Raw genomic sequence first — 24,151 nt, 5'->3', positions numbered from 1 at the left:
ATAGCTTGATTCATTTACAAGCTTACTCTTAATATCTATTTAGAAAAAAGAAAAAAGAAAAAAAAAGAAGGAAATATTAACGGATACTCTAACAACATTAGTTTAGAAAATATTTATAGAAACTCTCGATGGGAAAAAAAGCTATTAAATCTTTTAATAAATTTTTATATTTTTAATAAAAGTGATATCAAAACTCTACTAAATTGGACCATTAACAAATGTCCAACACCCATTACCTACTTGAAAAATAAAAATCAAACTCAAGCCTCAAACCAAAACGGATATGGTCCAACAATCTTGCACTAGCCCCCAACAAACGGGTCGGGTTTATCCGATTCGAGCTTGAATCAAGAATCTATTGAACTAATACTACGTCGTATTTGCTGAACGCGACGCGACCACTGTCACACAGTCCACGAGTACTCCTAAAGCAAAACAAAACTCCCCCAATCTGCATTTCCGCCACCTCTCTCTACCATGACCACCACCGCCGCCGCCACAGCCACCGCATTCCCTACAAATCAGCAGCACAAAACACTGGTCCTCAAATCGGCGATCCTCTCTCGACTCCTCCTCCTAACTCTGATCCTCATCTGGCGCTCACTCCTCACACCTTACGACACCTCCGCTCCCCTAAACCCTAGCTGCCTCGAAATCGCAAAGGACCAGAACTCTGACTCTGCCGCAGTGCTATTCCCGAAGCTCGCCTCCGCCATCGAAAACGGCATCGTATGGGACTCCGTGTACTTCGTACGCAGCGCTCAATGCGCCGCCTACGAGTACGAGCAGTCCTACGCTTTCCTCCCTCTCCTCCCTCTCTTCATCTCCTTCCTCTCCCACACAGGTAGCTCCCACTCTCAATTTCCGCTTTCAATTTCGTTCCCAAGTTTTTTCTCAACTTTCATTTTGATCCTTGTATTTTGAAATTTGCTTGCATTTTGGTCCCTGCCATTACCAAATTGAAAATAGTAGACTAAAATAGAAGGTTTATCTAACTTTGAAAATGTGGATTGCATTTTGTTTATGTGCTTATCACGCATGTCAAATTTTGTTCAAATCAGAAGTTATTTAGATCAATCAACTTATTTTTTTATTCATAATTTTATACCACAAAACTTGAAATTTAAACATTTGATCGATGAAATAGCTATTGACGTACAGAAAAATAATTTAAAAATATTTTTTGATTTTTTTTTTTTTTTCAGTTTTCGCGCCATTGGTACCGTTATTTGGTTACAGAGCTGTGTTGGGAATGTCCGGCTATTTCATCAATAATGTTGCGTTTGTGTTCACAGCTTTTTACTTGTACAAGTGAGTTATGATCCATAATTAGGATATGCAATGCTTAGAGTTAAATAAGTTAATAATAATGAATGTGAAATTTGAAATTCATGTTTGCTCTAACAGGCTTTCAGTTATTATTTTGAAGGACTCTGAGTTGGCACTACGGGCTTCGATCTTGTTTTGCTTCAACCCGGCTTCGATATTTTATTCATCAATGTAATGTTGTGCTGTTCTTGCTTCTTTATTGTTTAAATTGATTTTGAAAAATGGAGTGTGAAAATAAGTGAGACATTTGTTGGGTTTGTTGTTATTATGACAGATATTCAGAGAGTTTGTATGCCCTGTTTTCGTTTGGAGGGTTATACTACTTAGTAACTGGTGGAAATACTGTTGCTGTTGTTTCGTTTGCTCTCTCTGGTTGTGCAAGGTCTAATGGAGTGCTTAATGCTGGTTATTTCTGTTTCCAGACTATGCATCATGTTCATAAACAATTTTTTTTTTTTTTTTTACTTGGGCTCGACTCATTTATTAAATAAGCCTAAAACTAAATATTAAACTTGACTTGTTTATAAACAAACAATCATAAATGAGTTTTTTATCAAGCCAAACTCTATTTGTTTATGAATAGCTTGATTCATTTACAAGCTTACTCTTAATATCTATTTAGAAAAAAGAAAAAAGAAAAAAAAAGAAGGAAATATTAACGGATACTCTAACAACATTAGTTTAGAAAATATTTATAGAAACTCTCGATGGGAAAAAAAGCTATTAAATCTTTTAATAAATTTTTATATTTTTAATAAAAGTGATATCAAAACTCTACTAAATTGGACCATTAACAAATGTCCAACACCCATTACCTACTTGAAAAATAAAAATCAAACTCAAGCCTCAAACCAAAACGGATATGGTCCAACAATCTTGCACTAGCCCCCAACAAACGGGTCGGGTTTATCCGATTCGAGCTTGAATCAAGAATCTATTGAACTAATACTACGTCGTATTTGCTGAACGCGACGCGACCACTGTCACACAGTCCACGAGTACTCCTAAAGCAAAACAAAACTCCCCCAATCTGCATTTCCGCCACCTCTCTCTACCATGACCACCACCGCCGCCGCCACAGCCACCGCATTCCCTACAAATCAGCAGCACAAAACACTGGTCCTCAAATCGGCGATCCTCTCTCGACTCCTCCTCCTAACTCTGATCCTCATCTGGCGCTCACTCCTCACACCTTACGACACCTCCGCTCCCCTAAACCCTAGCTGCCTCAAAATCGCAAAGGACCAGAACTCTGACTCTGCCGCAGTGCTATTCCCGAAGCTCGCCTCCGCCATCGAAAACGGCATCGTATGGGACTCCGTGTACTTCGTACGCAGCGCTCAATGCGCCGCCTACGAGTACGAGCAGTCCTACGCTTTCCTCCCTCTCCTCCCTCTCTTCATCTCCTTCCTCTCCCACACAGGTAGCTCCCACTCTCAATTTCCGCTTTCAATTTCGTTCCCAAGTTTTTTCTCAACTTTCATTTTGATCCTTGTATTTTGAAATTTGCTTGCATTTTGGTCCCTGCCATTACCAAATTGAAAATAGTAGACTAAAATAGAAGGTTTATCTAACTTTGAAAATGTGGATTGCATTTTGTTTATGTGCTTATCACGCATGTCAAATTTTGTTCAAATCAGAATTTATTTAGATCAATCAACTTATTTTTTTATTCATAATTTTGTACCACAAAACTTGAAATTTAAACATTTGATCGATGAAATAGCTATTGACGTACAGAAAAATAATTTAAAAATATTTTTTGATTTTTTTTTTTCAGTTTTGGCGCCATTGGTACCGTTATTTGGTTACAGAGCTGTGTTGGGATTGTCCGGCTATTTCATCAATAATGTTGCGTTTGTGTTCACAGCTTTTTACTTTTACAAGTGAGTTATGATCCATAATTAGGATATGCAATGCTTAGAGTTAAATAAGTTAATAATAATGAATGTGAAATTTGAAATTCATGTTTGCTCTAACAGGCTTTCAGTTATTATTTTGAAGGACTCTGAGTTGGCACTACGGGCTTCGATCTTGTTTTGCTTCAACCCGGCTTCGATATTTTATTCATCAATGTAATGTTGTGCTGTTCTTGCTTCTTTATTGTTTAAATTGATTTTGAAAAATGGAGTGTGAAAATAAGTGAGACATTTGTTGGGTTTGTTGTTATTATGACAGATATTCAGAGAGTTTGTATGCCCTGTTTTCGTTTGGAGGGTTATACTACTTAGTAACTGGTGGAAATACTGTTGCTGTTGTTTCGTTTGCTCTCTCTGGTTGTGCAAGGTCTAATGGAGTGCTTAATGCTGGTTATTTCTGTTTCCAGACTATGCATCACGCTTATGATGCGCTATTCCTCAAAAAGCGCGCTTTTGTAAGTTTCATTTTTTTAGATTGTCTTGGTTGAGGCCAAGGATAAGTAGGCCTTTTGTTTCCATCCATCTCACATTTTACAAAACAAGTTTAGATGTTTAATTGTTATACTTTTGCAATATACTTATGTTTATGGTGAACACTTTTCTTTCATCCACCTTCAATGTATGAAGAATTGAATTGCATTCTGTTTGTTTGTCTATCTGGATAGATCTATTAACTTTTTGCCCAAATGGTGCCTCCACAACCATAAGTACAGGGTGGAGGGTGTGATCATCAGTTCAATACCTGCCAAGTTTATGTCAGCATATGTGTTACTTACCAATCAAAGAAAAAAAATCAATAAATTAAGGCAAGCATAAAATTTAGTCACTCTATTATAAATTGCCAGGCGGAGAAGAATACAGATGCTGACCCGACTAGTTTGTTGAGCATCCATAGCGAACCCCAAAATTTTGGGACTAAGTCTTGGTTGTTGTTGTTGTAGTACAGATATTCCTGAATTTTATCTCAATTTTATTCTTTTTGTCCCATTTGATAATCATACACCTCTGAATTTATAAATGTAACAAGTACCTTTGATTTCTTGCCAGTGTGTAATATTTGAAATATGCCTGGGTCCAAAAAAAAAAAAAGCTTTAGCTATGCTATCATTTAGTATTGCTGGTCTAAATAAATTATATATGATGCATCCAATGAAATTGAATATTTTCCAATACAATAAAATTTCATTTATTCAACCTTAGTCCTACTTGGTCATTTCTAATGCAGTTACCAGAAATTATAGTGTTTATGCCTGCTCCAATTTCTTGGAAAAAGCTGTTCCTGTCAACCAAAAGCATTTGCATTATTACAAATGCAACCTGTTGTGCTTTTGAAAACTAATTAATTCAGGTTGTTGCATTTTGATGTTTTCAAGTAAGATGTTTATTAAGGTTTGATATCATTAATTTGTGGGCAAAGTTAGATCTAGTTTTGCATTGCTAATAATTCTTATTTCTATGTCAGTTGACAATACAGGTTCTTACAGCTGGAGCTTTGCGGTGTATCTGTATTTTGACTCCATTTTTTGCTTTTCAAGCATATGGATACTATAATATATGCCTAGGACATGACTTACATGAAATGAGGCCCTGGTGCAAAGCAAGAGTACCTCTGCTGTACAATTTTATTCAAAGTCATTATTGGTATGTTCATCTTTAACTAATGCTTGAAGTTCTTAACTACAAATCCATGTATATAGGTGAAAGATTTTAAATTTTCCTTTTCCTCATTGATAATTGCTTCAAAGCCATCTTAAGGATGAGTGCTTGATTTGCTTGGTGCATTGCCGTTATTTTTTAAATTACTTTTAAGTTTATTGATATCGTATTTGTTATAATTTTCTATTGGATGATGCAAGATTTGCATTTGATCCAGAAAATTTTTATAAAATAAAAATCTCAATTTTTGAGCCCATCTAGCATTGATTTCCTATTCTATCTTTCCAGCGGATCATTTTATTGAAGTCATGTAACTCTCTATGGAGTAAGCAGTGAACTAGCTCCATATTCATGATTAAATTTTGACTGTTAAATTTTGTAACTTGTAAGATATTAATTTTTAAAAACAAGAAAGAATTAAAGTAAAGATGCGTGTGTCTAAATTTTGTATATATTGATTGTTTCTTTTGATGCCAGGGGAGTAGGTTTCTTAAGATATTTTCAATTAAAGCAGTTGCCAAACTTTTTACTCGCATCCCCTATATTGTCTTTGGCGGTTTGTTCAATTATCTACTATGCAAAGTCGAGGCCTGGAATTTTTTTCTCCCTGGGGTTTCAAGCTTCTATAGAGGAAAAGAATTCTTCAGCTCTGCTTTTTTCACTAGAGTCAGTTCCAAGATCAAATATAGCTCGCCTGCCAGAGAAATCTTACTCTAAGATACAAGGTATTACTTTCATTGAAATGACAGGGAAGATATAGTACATCATATAATAAATAGTTCTTGCTGAGTGTTTGTAATCATGCACATGAGCTAACTCTTTTTCTTGGGAGGTGTTATGCTCTGTTTTCAGTACAAAAACAAATAACACTTTCAACTAATGATTGCTTATAACAGAAAATCATAATCTTAGACAGAGGAAGCATACGAATAGAGTGGATCCCGTTGCTCTCCCGATAGAAAATGATCCATTAGCAAAGCTGGGATACTTGTCTATCTCTGTTCTCCCATTTATTCTGCAGTTGGGATTTATGGCAGCTACAGCATTTTTTGTTATGCATGTGCAGGTAGACTCATTCATCTTATAACTTATGTACTATTCCTTAATCTGTTGAAGATTATACAGTTTGTCAACTTCAGCTTTGTGAAAATTCTGTCACTTTGCCTATTGTATTGGATCATTATTATTTTAAGAATGGAAAGGGTATCCCTATTGGTAAGAAGTTGAAGGCATGTATGGGCCATGTGGCTTATGATAAAATTTTCATAAGATGGATAGGAATTGATATTTACTCCCACCAAGTTTTACTCACCAGTGGGAATTAGCAAATTTATGGAATCAAAGCTAAATTTTTTTGGTAGGTAATAAATATTAAAAGGAAAAAAAAACATATCAAAGGATTGCAAAGGCTTGAAGGGATTAAAGCTCCTAAAAGTTAAACTCACTATACAAGTTTTATGAGTTGGGGGGCGGGGAAGGGGTGTACAGTTCCATGGATAGACCATTATTCACATCATTCACCTGCCCCAATATCAATAAGGCCCTGGCTTTGATGAAATTGAACACAATTTTCAAAAGACTTCCAGGGTTGAAAAGCTCCTAAAACTCCTAAAAGTTATCTCACTATATAAGTTTTATGTGTTTGGATGTACATGCGTTGGATGGACCTGTATTGGTTAATTTTGAAAAAAGAAAAAGAAAAAAAGGCTTCACAAGATCTGTTATGTGGCTCACATTATATTCTTCCATGCACACCTATACAATATATATATATATATATATTCTTCCATGCATCCTGATCCAAGTTGTATACAGCTTTTAGAAAATTTGCTGGCTGCTGCTTCTTTTTAATCAACATTAACTTTGCTTAAGTTTGAATCTCCCCTCCTTAAAATTTACTAAAAAAAATATAAAATTTGCTTAAAAGGTTCTGCTTTTGGATATAAAAGCAGGGTGTTTCACTCTTTTTTATCATTAAAGCTGTTAATACTCTGTTTTGACTTTTGCTGTTCTCTAGTTTCTTTTCTTTTCCAATTACATTCCTGCTAATTCGAAGAATTTGTGTTATTTAAAGATGGTTTAAATGTCCCAACACCTTCATGTATCACTTTATCTGATGATGGATTCCTTTCTTATGTTGTTATTTGATGACTGATTCTTGACAGGTGGCTACACGTTTCCTGTCAGCCAGCCCTCCTCTTTATTGGTTTGCCTCACATTTAATGGTACATCCTGGTTCTAAGAGATGGGCATATCTAATTTGGGCGTACTCTGCAGCGTACATCCTTCTTGGTAGTTTACTCTTTTCAAACTTTTATCCTTTTACATGATAAGCTCCATTGTGGACCCCTTATCAAGTGGACTAAGTGAGAGCTTTTCCAAGTGCACAAGGGTTTGTGCCATTCTCCTCAGCTTGGATTGAGTTCGCAAAATGATTGTGGGAGTTAAAAATTGAGTTCTGTTGTATTATCATTGTATAGCACTACTGCTGTGATACGATTTTTTGCATGTAAATGAGTTTTAGATACAGCAAGATTTGTGAAGCTGCTCCTGAATTTTTGGAATGATGTTTTGTTGAATCTGTGTAAAGCAAATGCGCTTAACGTGTAGCTTTACTCTGTGGGAGCAGGGACTGTACAGCAGCACCTAGCATAGACTCACCCAAGGCCTGTAACAATCCAAGATTATAAATTTATAATTTCTTCTTTCTATTAGTAATAGGGAGCCATTTCAATTTCCGAGTTGAAGCAGTTGTTGAAGGTTAGGAATTCTCATAGTTTCTCATAGTACTTTGTGAAAGTTGCAGCTAAGTCGAAACTCGAAAGTTAATGGTGTGTGATTTCTTGTATTATAACCATGTTAGATAAAATTTCCGAACTACATCAAATACAAAGTGGGGGTGGGGGGACTAACCATTGATCAGAGGCTGGTTAGCAGTTAATTTTTCTCTACCTTGAGAAAGAACACAAATCATTGTATCTGGATTAGTTGGCGGTTCTTAATAATTTTGCTAGATAATTTAAACAGAGTTCAGCCAAATCATGATGAAAAAGCAAAAGAAATAAAGTTTTTCTTAGGAAACGTCCATCTTTGCAATGAGATGTAATTAAAAATAATTTTTGTTTTAAAATCTCATACATTTAGTATATATATCATCTCTCTCATATGTGAGCCTTACACATTCGGTATCTATTTTAGATCTAAAACATGTGGCTCTTACATAGTGGATTTACATGTTACGAGGAAAATTGTGCATATTCCAAATACACTAAATATCCTCTTAAATATTAGACATCTAGATTACATGCCGTCAATCAAAATTTATAGATGTATGATAAATACACATTTTTTATTTATTAAGATTTTAAAAACAATTATTAGACGTTATTTTTTTTATTAAAAAAAAAAAATTGTTACAAGTGGGGAGGGTGGCCACTCAATTATATGTAGTATTAGACTTTAAAAAAAAGAAAAAAAAAAAGTTACATATGGTAAAATTTGGTAGTTAAAAAAAAAAAAAATATATGTAGTATTAGACTTTAAAAAAAGAAAAAATAAAAAAGAGTTACATAATAAAATTTGGTAGTTAAAAAAATAACAGTTACATAGTTACATATGGTAATATATTCATCATGCTTGGGGATGGTAATTTTGCCCCGCCCCGCTTAACCCGCCCCTCCCGCTTCGCCCTGCACGGGTTTTTCCCGCCCCACAAAGGTGGTGGGGCAGGGATGAGGCAAGATTTTAGCCCTGCACCACGGGGTGGGGCAAGAATGGGTTTAGACTTTTTAGACCCACCCCGCCTCGCCCCTCCTAGTTCCCGCTTCACCTCGCGTTATTAAGGATTATAATTGTAAATTTTTCATACCCTAAAACCCTACTATTTTAACAAGCATATCAATATTAGCTTATTTTATTCTACCCAGTGTGGTTCTCTGTTTTTATTTTTGTCATGTTTTATACTATGAGTTTTTTTTTTTTTTTTTTTTTTTTTTTTTTTTTTTTTTTTTTTTTATCAAGTATATTTTTATTAATTAAATAGGTTTCATTAAAAAAAAGTACTAGTTGTAGGGCAACTTAACAAAAAAAAAAAAAAATAGAGTTTTACGGGGTGAGCGCGGGGCTTTGCGGGGCCCCAAGGAGCGGGGATGAGGTGAGAAATTTTTCCCCATCACGCAGGGTGGGGTGGGGATGGGACAAGACAAAACCATGCGAAGTGGGGACAAAGACCCCATCCTTCAGCCCTGCCCTGCCCCATTGCTATCCATGATTCATGCTATTCATATCTACACTAAATCATGAGCAACATAAGTGGGTGAATTTCTAAAACATGATGCATCATACTATTTTTGTTTTTTTTTTTTCCTTTTAAATTAAGCAACCTTCAATTTAAAACCTTTATAATTTTTAAAGATGCAAATGTAAAACGTTTACAATCCAAATTATTATTACTTGATTGCACGACCCATGTATGAAGATAGGTCAATTTATACATAAGATATTGGAGAAAACTATAAATTGAGTTTGTGTGTTATACACAATATGTTTTAACTATAAAATTGGATAAAAAACTAGATGGTATTTCAATCAATTGTGAAAAATGGTCAGAAATCTAGAGAAATTAGATCGGATTAGAAATCAAGATATATTTTGATTCCAAGATTCAACATATGCAACTACAAGATTCAAAATTCCAATCATCAAACATCCGAGCATTGCTTCTTCACTACCCAATAATCTTCATATTCGCACCATCTCTCACCAACCATCCATATCATCGCTACTCACTCATTGACAATCCCCATCTTATAGCGGGCTAACTTTTTGTTTGTTTGAAAAGAAATCAAATAATAAAAGAATAAATTGTACGAACTAGTATTCCAAATTGGATGCCAAGGGGCAAACTTTTCCTTGGCATGCCAACAACTAAATTAAACAACTTTGTTGATTCTCTAAGATGGAAAAATAATAAATTCAAATTGAATTCAAAATATTAAACTTGAAATTAATATGACACATACCAATAAAATAAATAAATTTTCATTACTATTATTATAACATATTCGAAGTCTTTAAGTATGTTATTTTATTTTAATTAGTCATTTCTAAAAGGAAATATATAAAAAATAATAATTATTTAAATCCTTCCAGTGTATTCATAGTTTTATATTTTAGGGATTAATCATAATTTTAATGTTTTTTAATAGTTATTGATAATGCTTGAAAATTAGTAAGCTGAATGTTCTGGGATTCAATAACGATTAAATAACTTGAAGAGAAAGAAAGAGACTGTCGAAGGTGATTGGGGTGAACTGGCTAAGGACCCTTTAACAGTTAAGTCAGTTTTCTCTCTAGAACTCAAGTATAATGAGTGAATGAATAGTAGAACATATCTTGGTTTGATGAGGTTTGATCCCTTTTATAGAGAGTTTAAAGTGGTTCTACTTGTTAGGTGCCATTAACATCATAACAGATGTGTGGACTTAGTGGAGAGAGTGCAGCAAATTTTGGGCAATTCACCCCACTTTTCGAGATAAGTGATCGTGGTTTAACTATTTATGATCAGCAGCTAATATTCAGAAATTTACTAAGTGTCTATTGATTATCCATATCTTCTTATGGTGTGGAAGACCATGATCTCTTTGGGTGACTGGTGACATGCTTGGACGTCTTTATTTTATATTTGTGATGCACATTTCTCATTTATCATTTATGAAGACTGTCTTAGACGTTGCTGGTCTTGGACAACCATTATGGATGAAGACTACTTGTTGTAGATCACCATCAGTTATTGTAAGGACTCAGTTTGGATTGACCCTGAGTGATGGGTTTTCAGCCCAATAAGCCCAAACAATACATTTATAGAGAGTGGGGTGAAAGGTTTAGGTGCTGGCCGTCGATCACCAAGCATGAACTTTTTCTTATAAAAAGTGTTTAAGAGTTTCTTTACAAATGGGGGGATGCTCCTCGGCCTGTGGCCGAGGAGGCCTTATTGTTCTCCCTTTTTTCCCCCCCTTCTTTTACTTTACTAACTTTTCTTTTATAGTTTTCATCTTCCTATCCCCTCCTTCCATCTGTTGATCATCTATTTGCCTTCTTTTCTGGCCGTCCGTCCCATCAGAGGCCTTATCGGTACTCAAGTGGTTCACTCTGATCAACGTTATCCTGCCAAAGGGTTACCTCCCCATTAATGCGGCCAGGGGGGTTAGTTGAATGCATTAAATGTGAGAGTGACAGCTTACTTTGGGATTAGTCTCTCCTCAAAATTACCTTCGTCAGGCTGAGGATAAGGTGGTCCTCGGTGTGGATTGGGAAGGAAAGGCTTTCCCTCACCTCGGCCCTGAATAGCCTGTGCTCCTCGGCCTAGGCCTTGGGCCTGCTATATGATGGGTCGAGGCTATCAGGCCCATGGGCCCCACAATAGCCCCTCAAAACTCTGCTGCACGTTCCCTCGGACAGGGAGGAGGGTTTTGATACATGCTGGTCCATTGGACAAATTGTCCCGCTTCGGTTTGTACTGATGTTGGCGGCTTTTTGACTGCCCGATGCGCCTTTTTAGCGTTTCAAAACTTAATGGGCGCCCACATTAAATTTTAGCGGCACCACGTTTCCCACTTTCACCGGCATGATCTTTTGCTCTTATGAGCAAGCAGTTACATTTGGGGAACCTAAGGGGGAGTATAAATACCTGTTTGAACCACCTGGTTTCATCATTTTCGCGCTTACAATTATTGATGCATATAGTTTGAATCTGGTTCAATTTGCACACTATCTGAAGAGTATCGTCATATTTCTGTAAGTCTTCTTTTTCTAGCGACCTCAAATTTCCTTGATTTCACTCTGCCTTTTCTCTTTTGGAACTTTTAGTTGTCTTTGGGGAATAGGTAAGTTTAAGAAGTTGGTCGAGTCCGATGAGATGATGAACAAATTCATTGTTGACTATGGAATACCTAATAATGTGAATTTAAAGTACTGTGAAGAGGGTGAGTGGTACCTTAGGAGGAGAGAGGGTGAAGTTGTGATCCCGATTGTTGCTTTCGTAGAAGGAGGGATGAGAATCCCTATGAGGCCGGTGACCCTTAATTACCTTAGGCATTTTCGCCTGGCCCCTACTCAGTGTGCTGTGAATGTATTTAGGATATTAGGGTGTGTAGATACCCTGAATGAGAAAATGGGGCTGAGACTGACTTACCACGATGTGAACTGGTGTTACAACCTTCATCACCTGAGGGGTAAGACATATTATATGAAGACAAGGGACGACAGGGTTCGTCTTATCCAGTGTCTTCCTGATTCCAATAAGGGGTTGAACCAAGATTTCCTCATAGTGTCGGGAGAGTGGCACGATGGCTTTCATTGCCCAACGGAAGAGGGGGAGCCAGGTAGGGCATCCGAAATACAATATAATCTAGGTCTCAGCATTTTCAAGTTCTATACCTGTATACTCGATTTGGTTGATTAACCATAGGAATTTCGCTTTTCTTTTCGCAGACCCACACGCTTTTGCACGTCATTTCCGCCTGGTTAACAAAGCGGATTTGGAAACCGTTCTCAGGTCGGACCTTTTCTTGAACGAACCTGATAACCAAGTCAGAGCTGCTCATAAAATCCTCGGGTGCGACCCAGCTCAGACGTCATTTCCAGTTCCACAGCACGTAATTAGAGCTCGTGACCCTCGGCTTACGCAGATTAACGTTGTGGAGAGCGGTTTTGCTTTTACTGAGGGGTCTTATATACCTGAAGGCATTCCGCTATCAGGTCCCTCCTCCTCCCGGCCAGTAACGGTGGCCGAGAAAGGACCATCTAAGAAAGCGAGGGAGGTGGTTGAATTGAGTTCCTCCGAGGACGAATATAGTGTGTTTGACTTAGTTGATCAGTCCGAGGATCCTCCCGGTGACCTAGGAGACCCTCACTTGTCCGAAGCCGATCTTCAGTCCTTAAGAGTTGGTACTCAGGCTGGGATGGGTTTAAAAAGACAGCCCCAAACTAATCTTCTTGACCTGCTTGAAGGCGGTTCCAAGAAGGATGTACCAGGGGAGTCGCAGCCCCGGCCCCCAGCGCCTCAACCTCAGATTCCAACCATGCAAACCAGGTCGTCCTCCGTTCCTACAATAATAGCCCCTCCTACCGAGTCTCCTGACCCGAAAAGGAAAAGACTTTCTAAGGGTAAGGAGCCAATGGATGGGAGCAAATCCCATTCTTCGCCCGAGGAGGGTAGGACTCGCAGGCCTCCAAAGCAATTGAAGCTCGGTGACCAAAGGAAGAGTAAGAAGACCTCCCAGCAGCCCCAGGCTCAAGCATGGCTGCCTGCTGCCATGCTCCATGATCAGCCCCTCATAGATAACGCGTCGATACGAGAGTCTCACGAAGACGAGGGGGCTCTCGTAGCCGAGGCCCTAGAGAAATCTCTTCTTCTTCCCACTGATATGGCCGAGTTAGAGAAAATGAGTGGGGTAGAGGTTGTCCTCGACCTTAAGAAATATCTAGGCATGGTAGGTCCCTCGGCACCTATTCATTTTACTAAAAACTTTGTCGCTTAGTATTTTTCTTTCCCTTTACAGAGTTGCTTGTTTTTACTGGCAGGCTATCCAGGCCCTTTTCAGGTTGGGCGATGAGGTTGGTGACCATAGTCATGCCTTAGCGCAAGAGCGCGACAAATTCTTGGAGGCTGCCAATACTCTTAAGAGATCTGAGGCCGACCTGAAAAAGGCGACCGAGGATCTGGCAGAAATGGCGAAGGCCAGGGATACTGCTGTCTCTGACCTAGCCGTGGTCAGGAAGCAAGCTGAGGATCAAACTAACCGCTTGCAAGATGTTGAGGGTCAATTACAAAAGGCCAAAGAGGACATTACCTATATGAAGGCAAATTTGACCAAGGCAATCCATGAAAAAGGTGTTGCCGAGTATGCCAGGGACGAGGCTATAAAACGTTTACAATCCAAATTATTATTACTTGATTGCACGACCCATGTATGAAGATAGGTCAATTTATACATAAGATATTGGAGAAAACTATAAATTGAGTTTGTGTGTTATACACAATATGTTTTAACTATAAAATTGGATAAAAAACTAGATGGTATTTCAATCAATTGTGAAAAATGGTCAGAAATCTAGAGAAATTAGATCGGATTAGAAATCAAGATATATTTTGATTCCAAGATTCAACATATGCAACTACAAGATTCAAAATTCCAATCATCAAACATTCGAGCATTGCTTCTTCACTACCCAATAATCTTCATATTCGCACCATCTCTCACCAACCATCCATATCGTCGCTACTCACTCATTGACAATCCTCATCTTATAGCGGGCTAACTTTTTGTTTGTTTGAAAAGAAATCAAATAATAAAAGAATAAATTGTACGAACTAGTATTCCAAATTGGATGCCAAGGGGCAAACTTTTCCTTGGCATGCCAACAACTAAATTAAACAACTTTGTTGATTCTCTAAGGTGGAAAAATAATAAATTCAAATTGAATTCAAAATATTAAACTTGAAATTAATATGACACGTACCAATAAAATAAATAAATTTTCATTACTATTATTATAACATATTCAAAGTCTTTAAGTATGTTATTTTATTTTAATTAGTCATTTCTAAAAGGAAATATATAAAAAATAATAATTATTTAAATCCTTCCAGTGTATTCATAGTTTTATATTTTAGGGATTAATCATAATTTTAATGTTTTTTAATAGTTATTGATAATGCTTGAAAATTAGTAAGCTGAATGCTCTGGGATTCAATAACGATTAAATAACTTGAAGAGAAAGAAAGAGACTGTCGAAGGTGATTGGGGTGAACTGGCTAAGGATCCTTCAACAGTTAAGTCAGTTTTCTCTCTAGAACTCAAGTATAATGAGTGAATGAATAGTAGAACATATCTTGGTTTGATGAGGTTTGATCCCTTTTATAGAGAGTTTAGAGTGGGTCTACTTGTTAGGTGCCATTAACATCATAACAGATGTGTGGACTTAGTGGAGAGAGTGCAGCAAATTTCGGGCAATTCACCCCACTTTTTGAGATAAGTGATCGTGGTTTAACTATTTATGATCAGCAGCTAATATTCAGAAATTTACTAAGTGTTTATTGATTATCCATATCTTCTTATGGTGTGGAAGACCATAATCTCTTTGGGTGACTGGTGACATGCTTGGACGTCTTTATTTTATATTTGTGATGCACATTTCTCATTTATCATTTATGAAGACTGTCTTAGACGTCGCTGGTCTTGGACAACCATTATGGATGAAGACTACTTATTGTAGATCACCATTAGTTATTATTTTATGAATATATATGTTGTAAAAATACACTTAAAAATTATTTAATTTTCCTAGATATTTTTTTAATCAAGATTGTTTATTTTTAAAAAATACAAGGTTTAAATTAGCAAGTTTAAAAGTACAAGGTTTTATTTGTCGTGATAATAATACTATATGTTTTTTTTTTTTTTTAAAATCTTTCCCCTAAGAAATAAATATTAAAAAATTAATTCTATTTATATAAATATATCAAAACTTCAAGCGAAATGGAGGACTAATAAGCCTATATTACTTAAAAAAATTTGGGGGCCTAAGCACCACTGGTAAAGTGGTAATTCATTTTTGGAAAAAGTTTTCTCTAGAATTGAAAAAGTAATGACAATTTTTTCAATTCTCGAGAAAATGTTTCCAAAAATAGAAAGTTTAATGTGTGTCCTAAGGGCACACATTAATTGGACCATTTTTTTCCTACCTACTTCTCATTCTCTTTTCTTGGAGAGTGTGGCTTCTTCTAGGGCATACATTAATTGGACCATTTTTTTCCTACCTACTTCTCATTCTCTTTTCTTGGAGAGTGTGGCTTCTTCTGACAAGTCACAAATAGTTCTCAAACTTGAGTAATTCTGGTTTCACATAAAAAATAAATATTAAAAAATTAATTATATTTATATAAATATATAAATATATCAAAACTTCAAGCGAAATGGAGGACTAATAAGCCTATATTACTTAAAAAAATTTGGGGCCCAAGCACCACCGGTGAAGTGGTAGTAGCCTCTATTTTTTTTCCTACCTACTTCTCATTTTCTTTTCTTGGAGAGTGTGGCTTCTTCTGACTAGTCACAAATACTTCTCAAACTTGTAATTCTAGTTTCACACAATTTATCCTATTCTTTAATCTTTATAATCCAAACTTCTTAAAAATATCCACATTCTTGAACCTTACAAATATCCATTCCAACACAGTCGTTAGATACCTGGTGGTTTATTTGAAAATATATTTGAGGAGTTAGGTTGGAATTTTTTTTTTTTTTTTAATTTTCATATGAAGTTTTTTTTTTTTTGAGAAATTTTTTTTGAAACATTTTAAGAAAAAAAATTTCAAATGACACTAAAATTAAAATTTCCTAGATGTATAGGAAGCAACAACTAATAATTTAAGTTTCATAATAAAGTATAAGATAAACCATTAAATAACTCAATAATAGTCATTTTACTTGGAAGTGACACGAATGCAGGTTGAACTTGAACCCGCAAGATGCGATTCAGGAGATAGGGGAAATTTTAATTTTAGCGTCATTTGAAAAAAAAAAAAAAAATCTACTTTCGGTTTTTTTATTAATTATTTTTATTTTTAATAATAAAAAAATTACATAGTATAATAGGTTCTATAAGAGGATCTATGCGCTAGATAATCCTTTCTAATCTCTTCACACAATTTATTTATTTATTTATTTTTGAACTTCTACTAGTAAAATATTGCTTAAAAGAGACTATGTTATTTGCCCATTATTGTGTCATATTAATCATCTTTATTTTATTTTTTATTAAAAAAAAAAAATCTCAATTCCTTTCATTTTCAGCAATATTAATCTTTGGATAAAATATATTTTAAACCACATAGTTAGAGGTGATTTTTAAATTAGATTCTAAACTTTTAAAAATGTTTCAATTCAAACCATAAATACATTACATGTGAAACCTCTTATGTGATATTTTTAGACAAAGTGATATCGTATGAATTAGGAGGAGAAATTATATAGTACTTATGGTGGACCACATCACTTATTCATCATTCTGCTAAAAAACTCTCATTTGTTTAAAATTGGTGAATTATTATGATTAAAAAAAATTAGTTAAACTAACTCAACAAATTTAAGAGTAAGATCATCAGCTTATGATTAAAAATACTCAAATTTGTTTAAAACTTATATGTGAGAATTTTTTAGTAGAATGATAAACAAATGACGCGATCCATCTTAAAGATAGTATAATTTCTCAACTTAGGAGTTAGGATTAAGATAATAAAAAAACATATATAAGGACTTGTACTAAAACCCGCCAAATTATTAAAAGTAACAACACTTTTATAGATAGCCGGAAGGGAAGAAAACAAAATAAAATTCGCAGTTTGTATGAAAGAGCCATATAGTTCAATCGATACTTTTTAGTCACACAAGGTTCATATCTCTCGATTATCCAATTATAGAAAAAAGAAAAAGAAAAAGAAAAAAGAAAAGAAAAGAGAGGAATGAGGGGGGTTTGGGTTTGGGTTTGGGTTTAGGTTTGAAGCATGGCCCAGCCCATCTATATTTATCGGAAACAGGGTAGTCGGGTCGGGTTTAGCGTTGAATAAACGAAGCTTTTTGACAGTATAGTTGCTATTCCTCTTTGCAGAGACAAAGCATAGTGAGAGTGAAGGAAAAGTAATCACCAGTTTGAAACGCAGCGTTTTGGTTTTCATATGCATCCTCAAATCTGAGACATATACCTTCTTCTACTGGTAACACTCTATCTCTCACAAAACGCACCGTTTATGTATTTTACGTTTTTTTTTTGGGGTTAACTTTTTGTTTGGTTGCTGAGAAAGCCTGGGAAAAGAAAAGGATATGAAATTTTTTGAAATGCATGGTTTTTTAGTACTGCACTGATCACATGTAGAGCGTGAATTTGTTTCGTTGGGTCTCAAACTCAAAAATGTTAATTGTAATTAGGAGTTGAAAGCAATGATTTTAGTTTATTTTGTAATCAATAGCTATTGTGTTGTTAGAAACCCTAATATTCTGAAAGGTTTCAGGGATGTGGAAAATGAATTCCAGTACTAGTGTAGTATAGTGTCTGACACAATGCTTGATTATATATGTTAGGACCATTTTTATATTTTTGGCAGTTTTATCAATTATAAAATTTTGGTATGTATATGTATAAGTTAAAGGAGTGAAAAAAAAGGGTAGTTTTTTTTGGAGTTAATATAGTGAAAATTAAATAGATTGGATGAAAATTTGGGAGGAATTTGTTGGGATTATAATTTATTAGGAATGTCCTTGATAGTTCTTTTTTTTTTTTTTTTTTGATAATTTAATAGTTGGGGGTCGGGGGATTTGAATTTCTGGATGTCTTTTTTGGAAAACATTAGGAGGTGCTAGTTGAGCTGCAAGGCTCTTGGCATACTTGAGTGATCAATTTTATTGTGTATACATAAGAAAATGATAAAGCATAGGAAAGCAATCAGCATGATTAAAAAGTATTTGTAATCTTGTAAGGAATCGGCAAGTGCTTTTCTTTGGTGCTTTGCAAACTAGCGTGCTGTTAAAAGTGAATGCCTATCTGTAATATGACTTTAGTTTCTTGTTGTCTAAACTAATAGAAAAATCTTCATCTATTCATAGTCTTCTACTTAATGCCATACGTTTTTCTGGTAATGAGCTTTATAAGTCAAGTTCTTTGCTTATCCATCCCATCTTATTTTAAATGGTGAATGGATAAGAGCTTAATGCCATACGCTCTTCATATGTTTCTTTTGGGAAAAGAAAAAAAAAAAGTAGCATTAGTCACATATTAGAGGATGTGATGACGTGGGATGTAAAGTGCAGGTTTCAAGGGTCTTCTGTAGTGAAGTTCTAATTTAAAAAAAGAGTGGGTCTCTTGGTGTAATTAGAGAGTAGAGCACATTGCTTTCTAATATTTTCCAACCAATTGCAAGGATTGCATTTGTGCTATGGTTACTTGGAAAAATTCCTGGTGTCTTCTCATGGCTTTGTCCTAAGTTGTGGGTGGGTAAATGCTATTTCCCCATTCATGGGCTTCAAGAAAGTTCCTCTAGATCATGTCACCATTAGAGCAGATTTGATATACTGGCTGTACTGTAGCTCTTTTTTTTTTTTTTTTTTTTTTTTAAATTTTTATTTGGGTGGCTCCAAGTGGATGTAATAACATTCTCTTTTCCCAAAACCCTATTTGATACACCAGTAACTTTACTCTTGTCAGTGCCTATTATTTTTTTATATTTCAATGTTTGAAAACTCCTGGCTGTTTAATTACATTCTGTATTAACTATTGAGAAAAAAAATGCCAACTTTAACAAACTTGAACTGTTTGTTTTATTCTTTTTCATTTTTTGCTTGTCAGTCTAATTATGGATAGACTTGAAATGACAGTTTGAAAGGATTAAAATTTTTCTGTGTGACCAATGTTTTACATGTATGCTACTTATGTGCAAAGTAACTAGACAGGATGAGTGCAAAGGTTGACACGACATCTGCTGTTGAGATTTCCAGCACTAAGATGTCTGGAACAACTGCTTCGTCTGTAACACCATCTAGTAGCCAGAAGGTTTCCAAGTTTGCTGCAAAATCTGGATTTGTTATACCAAAAAACAAATTATCAGGCTCATTAGTTCCAGTTTTTCGAGTCAAAAAGCCGGGAGGTGGCGATGCAGCTGATGAGGAAAGTACCAAAGTGGTGCAGAGGAAAACAAAATGGGGCCCTGATCTCACACAGGATGCTGCAGTCAAAAGGGGAAGAGCCTTAGCTTATCAGGTACTTTTGGAATTCTTTTTTCAAGTCATGTTCTGTCATCTTTCCTCTAATGTGAGTTATATCTTTAAATTTTTTATCCAAATTTTTTATCTTTCCCCCTCTTCTTCTCATATAGCCTTAGAATTTTGATTCATTTAGAGACGGTTCAACTTAGAAAAGAAAATTTGAGATCTAGAATTGGTCGGAGGCATTTATGGCCCCGGTTTGTGGGGGAATATTTATTGCTAAGCTGATGGCAATTGAAAATTTCCCTTTTTACCATTGGGTGTTGAAATGTCGGCATCTTCCATGTGAATAGTTTGCATGGAAGCTTCCCATTCCAGGTGCCACTAAGTGATATATTGCTGCCTGTGTGGTGGTACAATTTTGAGCAGACGAGGCTGGACCAAATTACGCAACAGCTAATATTGGGATCTTTGGAGGCTGGGGACACTCGAGACTCATCAATAACAGCTGAAAACTTAGATCACATGTCTCCAAGTCCTCAAAGAAATAGTGAGGTAGGGTCACTGTTAATATTGGGTTCCTACATTGTTGCGTATTGATTTTTCATGTTGAATAATAGTCTAAGTTTTTAAGCACTAACATAAGAACTTGTGATGTAGAAGTCGGAGTTATTGGAACTTGAAAAGCGGGAAGCCATAGGTATGTTTGACATATGTTCCCTGATTTTGTTGTTTCTTTTCTTTTCTTTATTTTTTTATTTAATTTTATGCATTGGATAATTATTTTTGGTCTTGATGAAATTCAGGTGAATTATTGAAACTGAATCCAAGTTACAAGGTCCCACCTGATTATAAACCATTGTTGAAGGAGTCAAGAGTTCCAATCCCTGTAAGTCTGGTTTCCAACCTTTTGTTGCACATGTTTTTCAATCCTCCATTGTAATATGCTGGAACCACAATGATGAAAGATTAGAAATTCTCATTTTCTTTATCTTGACACTAGCAATTGCTGCATTGTTATTATTACATAGATATGCAGCTATTAGAAAAAAAAAGGTTTTGCACTTGAAACAAATATCTAAATACAAAATTTGATAATATTCAAGTAATAGAGTTTCATTGAAGTATAAATGCATAGAAGGTCAAAGATTATTCAAGATAAAAAATAATTACAGAAATGCATTTAATTTCCATTATAATAGTAACACCATTAAAACTTTAAAACAATGTACGTAAAATAAATTTTGGGCTGAACTTGTTAATGAGTGAGAGAGAATATTGGTGCCTTAGGAAAACTTAAGAGTTTCTTTTGCAATTATTAAATGAACTGAGATGATGCAAAGTTGCATTGCAAAGAAACCACGATGCTGTTTCTGTGTGTCTGTGCGCATGCACGCATGGAAGATAAAAGGTGTACAATTCAAATTTACAATCTGTTTTAATAATGAAGTTTATGCGTGCACTGAACAATTCCGCATCTCTGTTTTGTTGATATATATATGTATCAAGTTTTGCTGACTCCACTGAAGACTTTTAATTTCTGACACTACCATGTGGTATATTGACTCTGCAGGTCAAAGAATATCCTGGATTCAATATTATTGGCCTACTATTTGGGCCAGGAGGTGATAATCAAAAGCGATTAGAAAAAGTAAGAAGTTTGTTTTGTCACTTTTACAAAATTGAGCTAATGATTTGTGAGTTTTTATCAACAAATTTTTTACCTTGTTCTCATTTGCTACCTGCATTCCAGGAAACTGGAGCCAAAATTCAAGTTTATGGTAACAAAGCAGAGACAGGAGAGAAGGTATTCTTTGGTTAAAAAAAGAAAAATACTGATGTTCATATTTAAAAATAGATTGCTGTTTCTTTTCTTCATCTTCCTAAATCTTTTTATATTCTTCTGACAATGTCAAATATCTTTTAAACATGTCTTACTTCAGAATGATCTACCTTGAACTGTTTGCTTCAAGATGCAACAAAATTGAGGATTAGTGGTTTTGACTTGTTTCTTTTTTGCATTCTTTAATCTATTCATTTCCAGGGAGAAATTAAACCATCTGATGGAAATGAAGTTCAGGGTGCTTATGAAGAGTTGTATGTTCAAATATCAGCTGAAACATTTGAGAAAGTTGATGCAGCAGTTTCTATTGTTGAACTGCTAGTCTCCTCAGTATCAGTGAGTTTCTATTGCAATAAGCTCTATGACTCATAGTTGCTCAGCTATATTGTAAAGACTTGTTTATTAGTTGCTGAGTTTTGTTTAACCTGATTCATGATGCTAAAATTACCTTTTATTTAGGGAAATTTGGCTGCTGTATCCACAGCATCTACATCAGTTTCTGGGGATAATAATGATGTTCTCACTCAAAGACAAGATGCAGCCACCTCACACATGTTTCCTACAGGTGTAGTACACCAGGGAGCACTGCAACCAGAGGCCAGACCTACACAAGCTCCTTCACAAGGTCAATTTCAATTCCCTGGGCTATGGTTCCCATCAGGTCAATCTCACAGTGCAATGCATGCATCTCCTGGCCTCTTTCCTCCAAATTCTTCAGCACCAAGTCTCAACAATTTTGTCCATTTATCGTCATCACCTTTGAATCCTTCAAACATGCCTTCTTTGTTTGGGCCTCGACCAACTCCAATGGTTGGATTCAACTCAGTTCTCCAAAATCCACCTGCCGTTCCACCTAGACCACAGCCACTGACACAATTTCTACAGAATCCTTACTTGGGAGGTCCTTTTGGACATATTGGCCAACTGAGAAATCTTTCCATGCCGGCGTTACAGCCCTCATCAGCTCAGCCTAATGTTTCAGGTCCATTTCCATTTACTAGTAGCCAACCCCCACCAACAAGGCCTTTAATGGTTTCACTTCCTCAACCAATGTCTGGTATTCAACCCAGATCAATATCTGACCGACCTCTGACCCCTTCTGGGAGCTCTACTGTATGGTCTGCCCATGCTAGTGCTTCAGCATCTCTAGGTCTGAGTAACATGGGGCAGATGGCTCCTCCCAACCGGCCTCATCCTCAAAATCCACAACCAGGTGTTGCATCCATGGCACCACCTTCAAATATGTCAACAGCCAGTTTGGGTTCACCTATCATCTTTCCTCAGCCATCCACTCCCCAGTTTTCCAGTAATGTTGTGAACCGTCCTTTTGCAACCCCACATTTTGCATTGAATCCACCACCTCAAGGGGGAAATCCAGCTTCATTTTCAGCTTCTCTACACCAAACACAAGCACCTAATTCATCTACAAACCCAGGATTGGGATCTGCACCAATTCCTTCACCATCATCCACACAACCACCTTTACCTCTGCAAGCAGGAAGACCAAATTCTGTTTCTGGAAGTACAACAAACTTCACTTCCATAAAACCACCGATTGTGACAGCTCCAAGTTCTGGTGATTTTACTTTTCAACCTCACCGGCCGCAGAATCCAGTTTCTCAAACAGTTCCCATTGCATTAAGCAGTCAACCTGCAAGTCAGAGTACTCTGCAGATGCAACCTCCAACAACTCAGGCACCATCTTTTCACTTGGCTGTGCCCAAAATAACACCTCAACCTGGCAATCAAGTGTTTCAAAGGCCACAGTTCAGTAATCCAGTAGGTCAGCCGCAAGCACCTGTATCTGCTGTTCCCTATTCCGGAAGCCAAACGCCAACAGGTCCACCCAGACTTCCAGCATATCCAAATGCAAGTGTTGCTCCTAGGACTCCACTCCCACAAATGGGCCCAAGGAGCTTTAATCCAGCTCCACAAATGCCCAATTTGCCTGGTCCTATCCTTCCCAGGCCGGGGAATTCTCTGCAACTTCAACAAAATTATCCAGCTCGCCCAACTAGGCCGGAGATTCACTTGGCTCCAAATCAACAATTTAGCAACACTTTTGCCTTTGCTTCTAGTAAGCCCAGTTCTAAACCAGGAGGACAGCAGATTTATGATCCTTTCTCGCCCACTTCTGTGCCTAACTCAAAGTCTGAGGGGTAATCTGTCAAAGGTGAATAATCCAGAGTAGGAGGATTTGATGGGTTCAGTTGGAGTGAAATAACTTGGGAGTTAGTACCACACTTGTTGGCTAACTATTTGAAGGGTCAATAGGGCCCAAAAGCGGAGTATAAATTTATAGGTTTGTAGAATTGACAGGTTTCTGTTTGTAATGTAATTTTTTATAGCAGTATCTATGTCGCAATATAATTTTTTTCCCCACTGGTTCTCTTTATCTTTCCTTGTCTGTCTTTTCCCTTTCCTACTGCTGAATTTTGTATGAAAGCAATACATCTTTGAGACGAAGCATAATTCACAGGAAAATTTTATTCTGTTATTTTGCATTAACACCCTGTACTGAATTTTGAATGAGAATTTGAATATGAATTTGCATAACAACAATACAGCCTTGAGACGTAAGAGGGGCAATGCAAGGGAAAATTCTAGTTTGTTTTTTTAAATTTCTGATGGCCGCTTGGTACCTT

The 24,151-nt window shown here is 36.2% G+C and overlaps 3 protein-coding genes across 8 annotated transcripts; all 3 read left to right on the top strand.

Moving 5' to 3' along the window:
- The first annotated feature begins 329 nt into the window (after positions 1-329).
- On the top strand, positions 330-1,951 carry LOC136067781 (uncharacterized). Its single transcript, XM_065774071.1, has 5 exons — positions 330-844; positions 1,206-1,311; positions 1,408-1,500; positions 1,604-1,763; positions 1,913-1,951. The coding sequence occupies exons 1-5, from the start codon at positions 478-480 to the stop codon at positions 1,949-1,951; spliced, it is 765 nt and encodes a 254-aa protein (XP_065630143.1). The 5' UTR covers positions 330-477.
- Positions 1,952-2,275: 324 nt separating this feature from the next.
- Positions 2,276-7,618, top strand: LOC111987393 (uncharacterized). Of its 2 annotated transcripts, XM_024019112.2 has the most exons (8): positions 2,276-2,752; positions 3,110-3,215; positions 3,312-3,404; positions 3,508-3,703; positions 4,711-4,889; positions 5,382-5,629; positions 5,801-5,970; positions 7,070-7,618. In XM_024019112.2, the coding sequence occupies exons 1-8, from the start codon at positions 2,386-2,388 to the stop codon at positions 7,232-7,234; spliced, it is 1,524 nt and encodes a 507-aa protein (XP_023874880.1). In that variant the 5' UTR covers positions 2,276-2,385; the 3' UTR covers positions 7,235-7,618. The 2 variants fall into 2 exon arrangements, with proteins under 2 accessions (XP_023874880.1, XP_023874881.1); XM_024019113.2 differs by lacking the exon at positions 3,110-3,215 and having other exon boundaries at positions 3,320-3,404.
- Positions 7,619-17,550: 9,932 nt separating this feature from the next.
- LOC111987384 (flocculation protein FLO11) lies at positions 17,551-24,003 on the top strand. 5 transcript variants are annotated; one of them, XM_024019101.2, is made up of 9 exons: positions 17,551-17,682; positions 19,412-19,718; positions 20,093-20,218; positions 20,324-20,363; positions 20,470-20,552; positions 21,237-21,314; positions 21,417-21,470; positions 21,708-21,842; positions 21,966-24,003. In XM_024019101.2, the coding sequence occupies exons 2-9, from the start codon at positions 19,413-19,415 to the stop codon at positions 23,667-23,669; spliced, it is 2,526 nt and encodes an 841-aa protein (XP_023874869.2). In that variant the 5' UTR covers positions 17,551-17,682; position 19,412; the 3' UTR covers positions 23,670-24,003. The 5 variants fall into 5 exon arrangements, with proteins under 5 accessions (XP_023874869.2, XP_023874868.2, XP_065630090.1 ...); XM_024019100.2 differs by having other exon boundaries at positions 17,555-17,682; positions 19,408-19,718; XM_065774018.1 differs by having other exon boundaries at positions 17,555-17,682; positions 19,401-19,718; positions 20,327-20,363.
- The last annotated feature ends 148 nt before the right edge of the window (positions 24,004-24,151 follow it).

Source organism: Quercus suber, unplaced genomic scaffold (genome assembly GCF_002906115.3).
Source record: "Quercus suber isolate HL8 unplaced genomic scaffold, Cork oak 2.0 scaffold_85, whole genome shotgun sequence".
NCBI lineage: Eukaryota > Viridiplantae > Streptophyta > Magnoliopsida > Fagales > Fagaceae > Quercus > Quercus suber.
This window is presented reverse-complemented; position numbering and strand designations above follow the sequence as displayed.

What these genes read in the sequence shown, in the direction of transcription:
- LOC136067781 (XM_065774071.1), top strand. Translation starts at nt 478, where the DNA reads ATGACCACCACCGCCGCCGCCACAGCCACCGCATTCCCTACAAATCAG. An exon ending in CTCCTTCCTCTCCCACACAG is followed by an intron (nt 845 to 1,205) that starts GTAGCTCCCACT and finishes TTTTTTTTTCAG; the next exon opens with TTTTCGCGCCATTGGTACCG. An exon ending in ACAGCTTTTTACTTGTACAA is followed by an intron (nt 1,312 to 1,407) that starts GTGAGTTATGAT and finishes TTGCTCTAACAG; the next exon opens with GCTTTCAGTTATTATTTTGA.
- LOC111987393 (XM_024019112.2), top strand. Translation starts at nt 2,386, where the DNA reads ATGACCACCACCGCCGCCGCCACAGCCACCGCATTCCCTACAAATCAG. An exon ending in CTCCTTCCTCTCCCACACAG is followed by an intron (nt 2,753 to 3,109) that starts GTAGCTCCCACT and finishes TTTTTTTTTCAG; the next exon opens with TTTTGGCGCCATTGGTACCG. An exon ending in TCCTCAAAAAGCGCGCTTTT is followed by an intron (nt 3,704 to 4,710) that starts GTAAGTTTCATT and finishes TTTCTATGTCAG; the next exon opens with TTGACAATACAGGTTCTTAC.
- LOC111987384 (XM_024019101.2), top strand. Translation starts at nt 19,413, where the DNA reads ATGAGTGCAAAGGTTGACACGACATCTGCTGTTGAGATTTCCAGCACT. An exon ending in AGTCAAGAGTTCCAATCCCT is followed by an intron (nt 20,553 to 21,236) that starts GTAAGTCTGGTT and finishes TTGACTCTGCAG; the next exon opens with GTCAAAGAATATCCTGGATT. An exon ending in ATCAAAAGCGATTAGAAAAA is followed by an intron (nt 21,315 to 21,416) that starts GTAAGAAGTTTG and finishes CCTGCATTCCAG; the next exon opens with GAAACTGGAGCCAAAATTCA.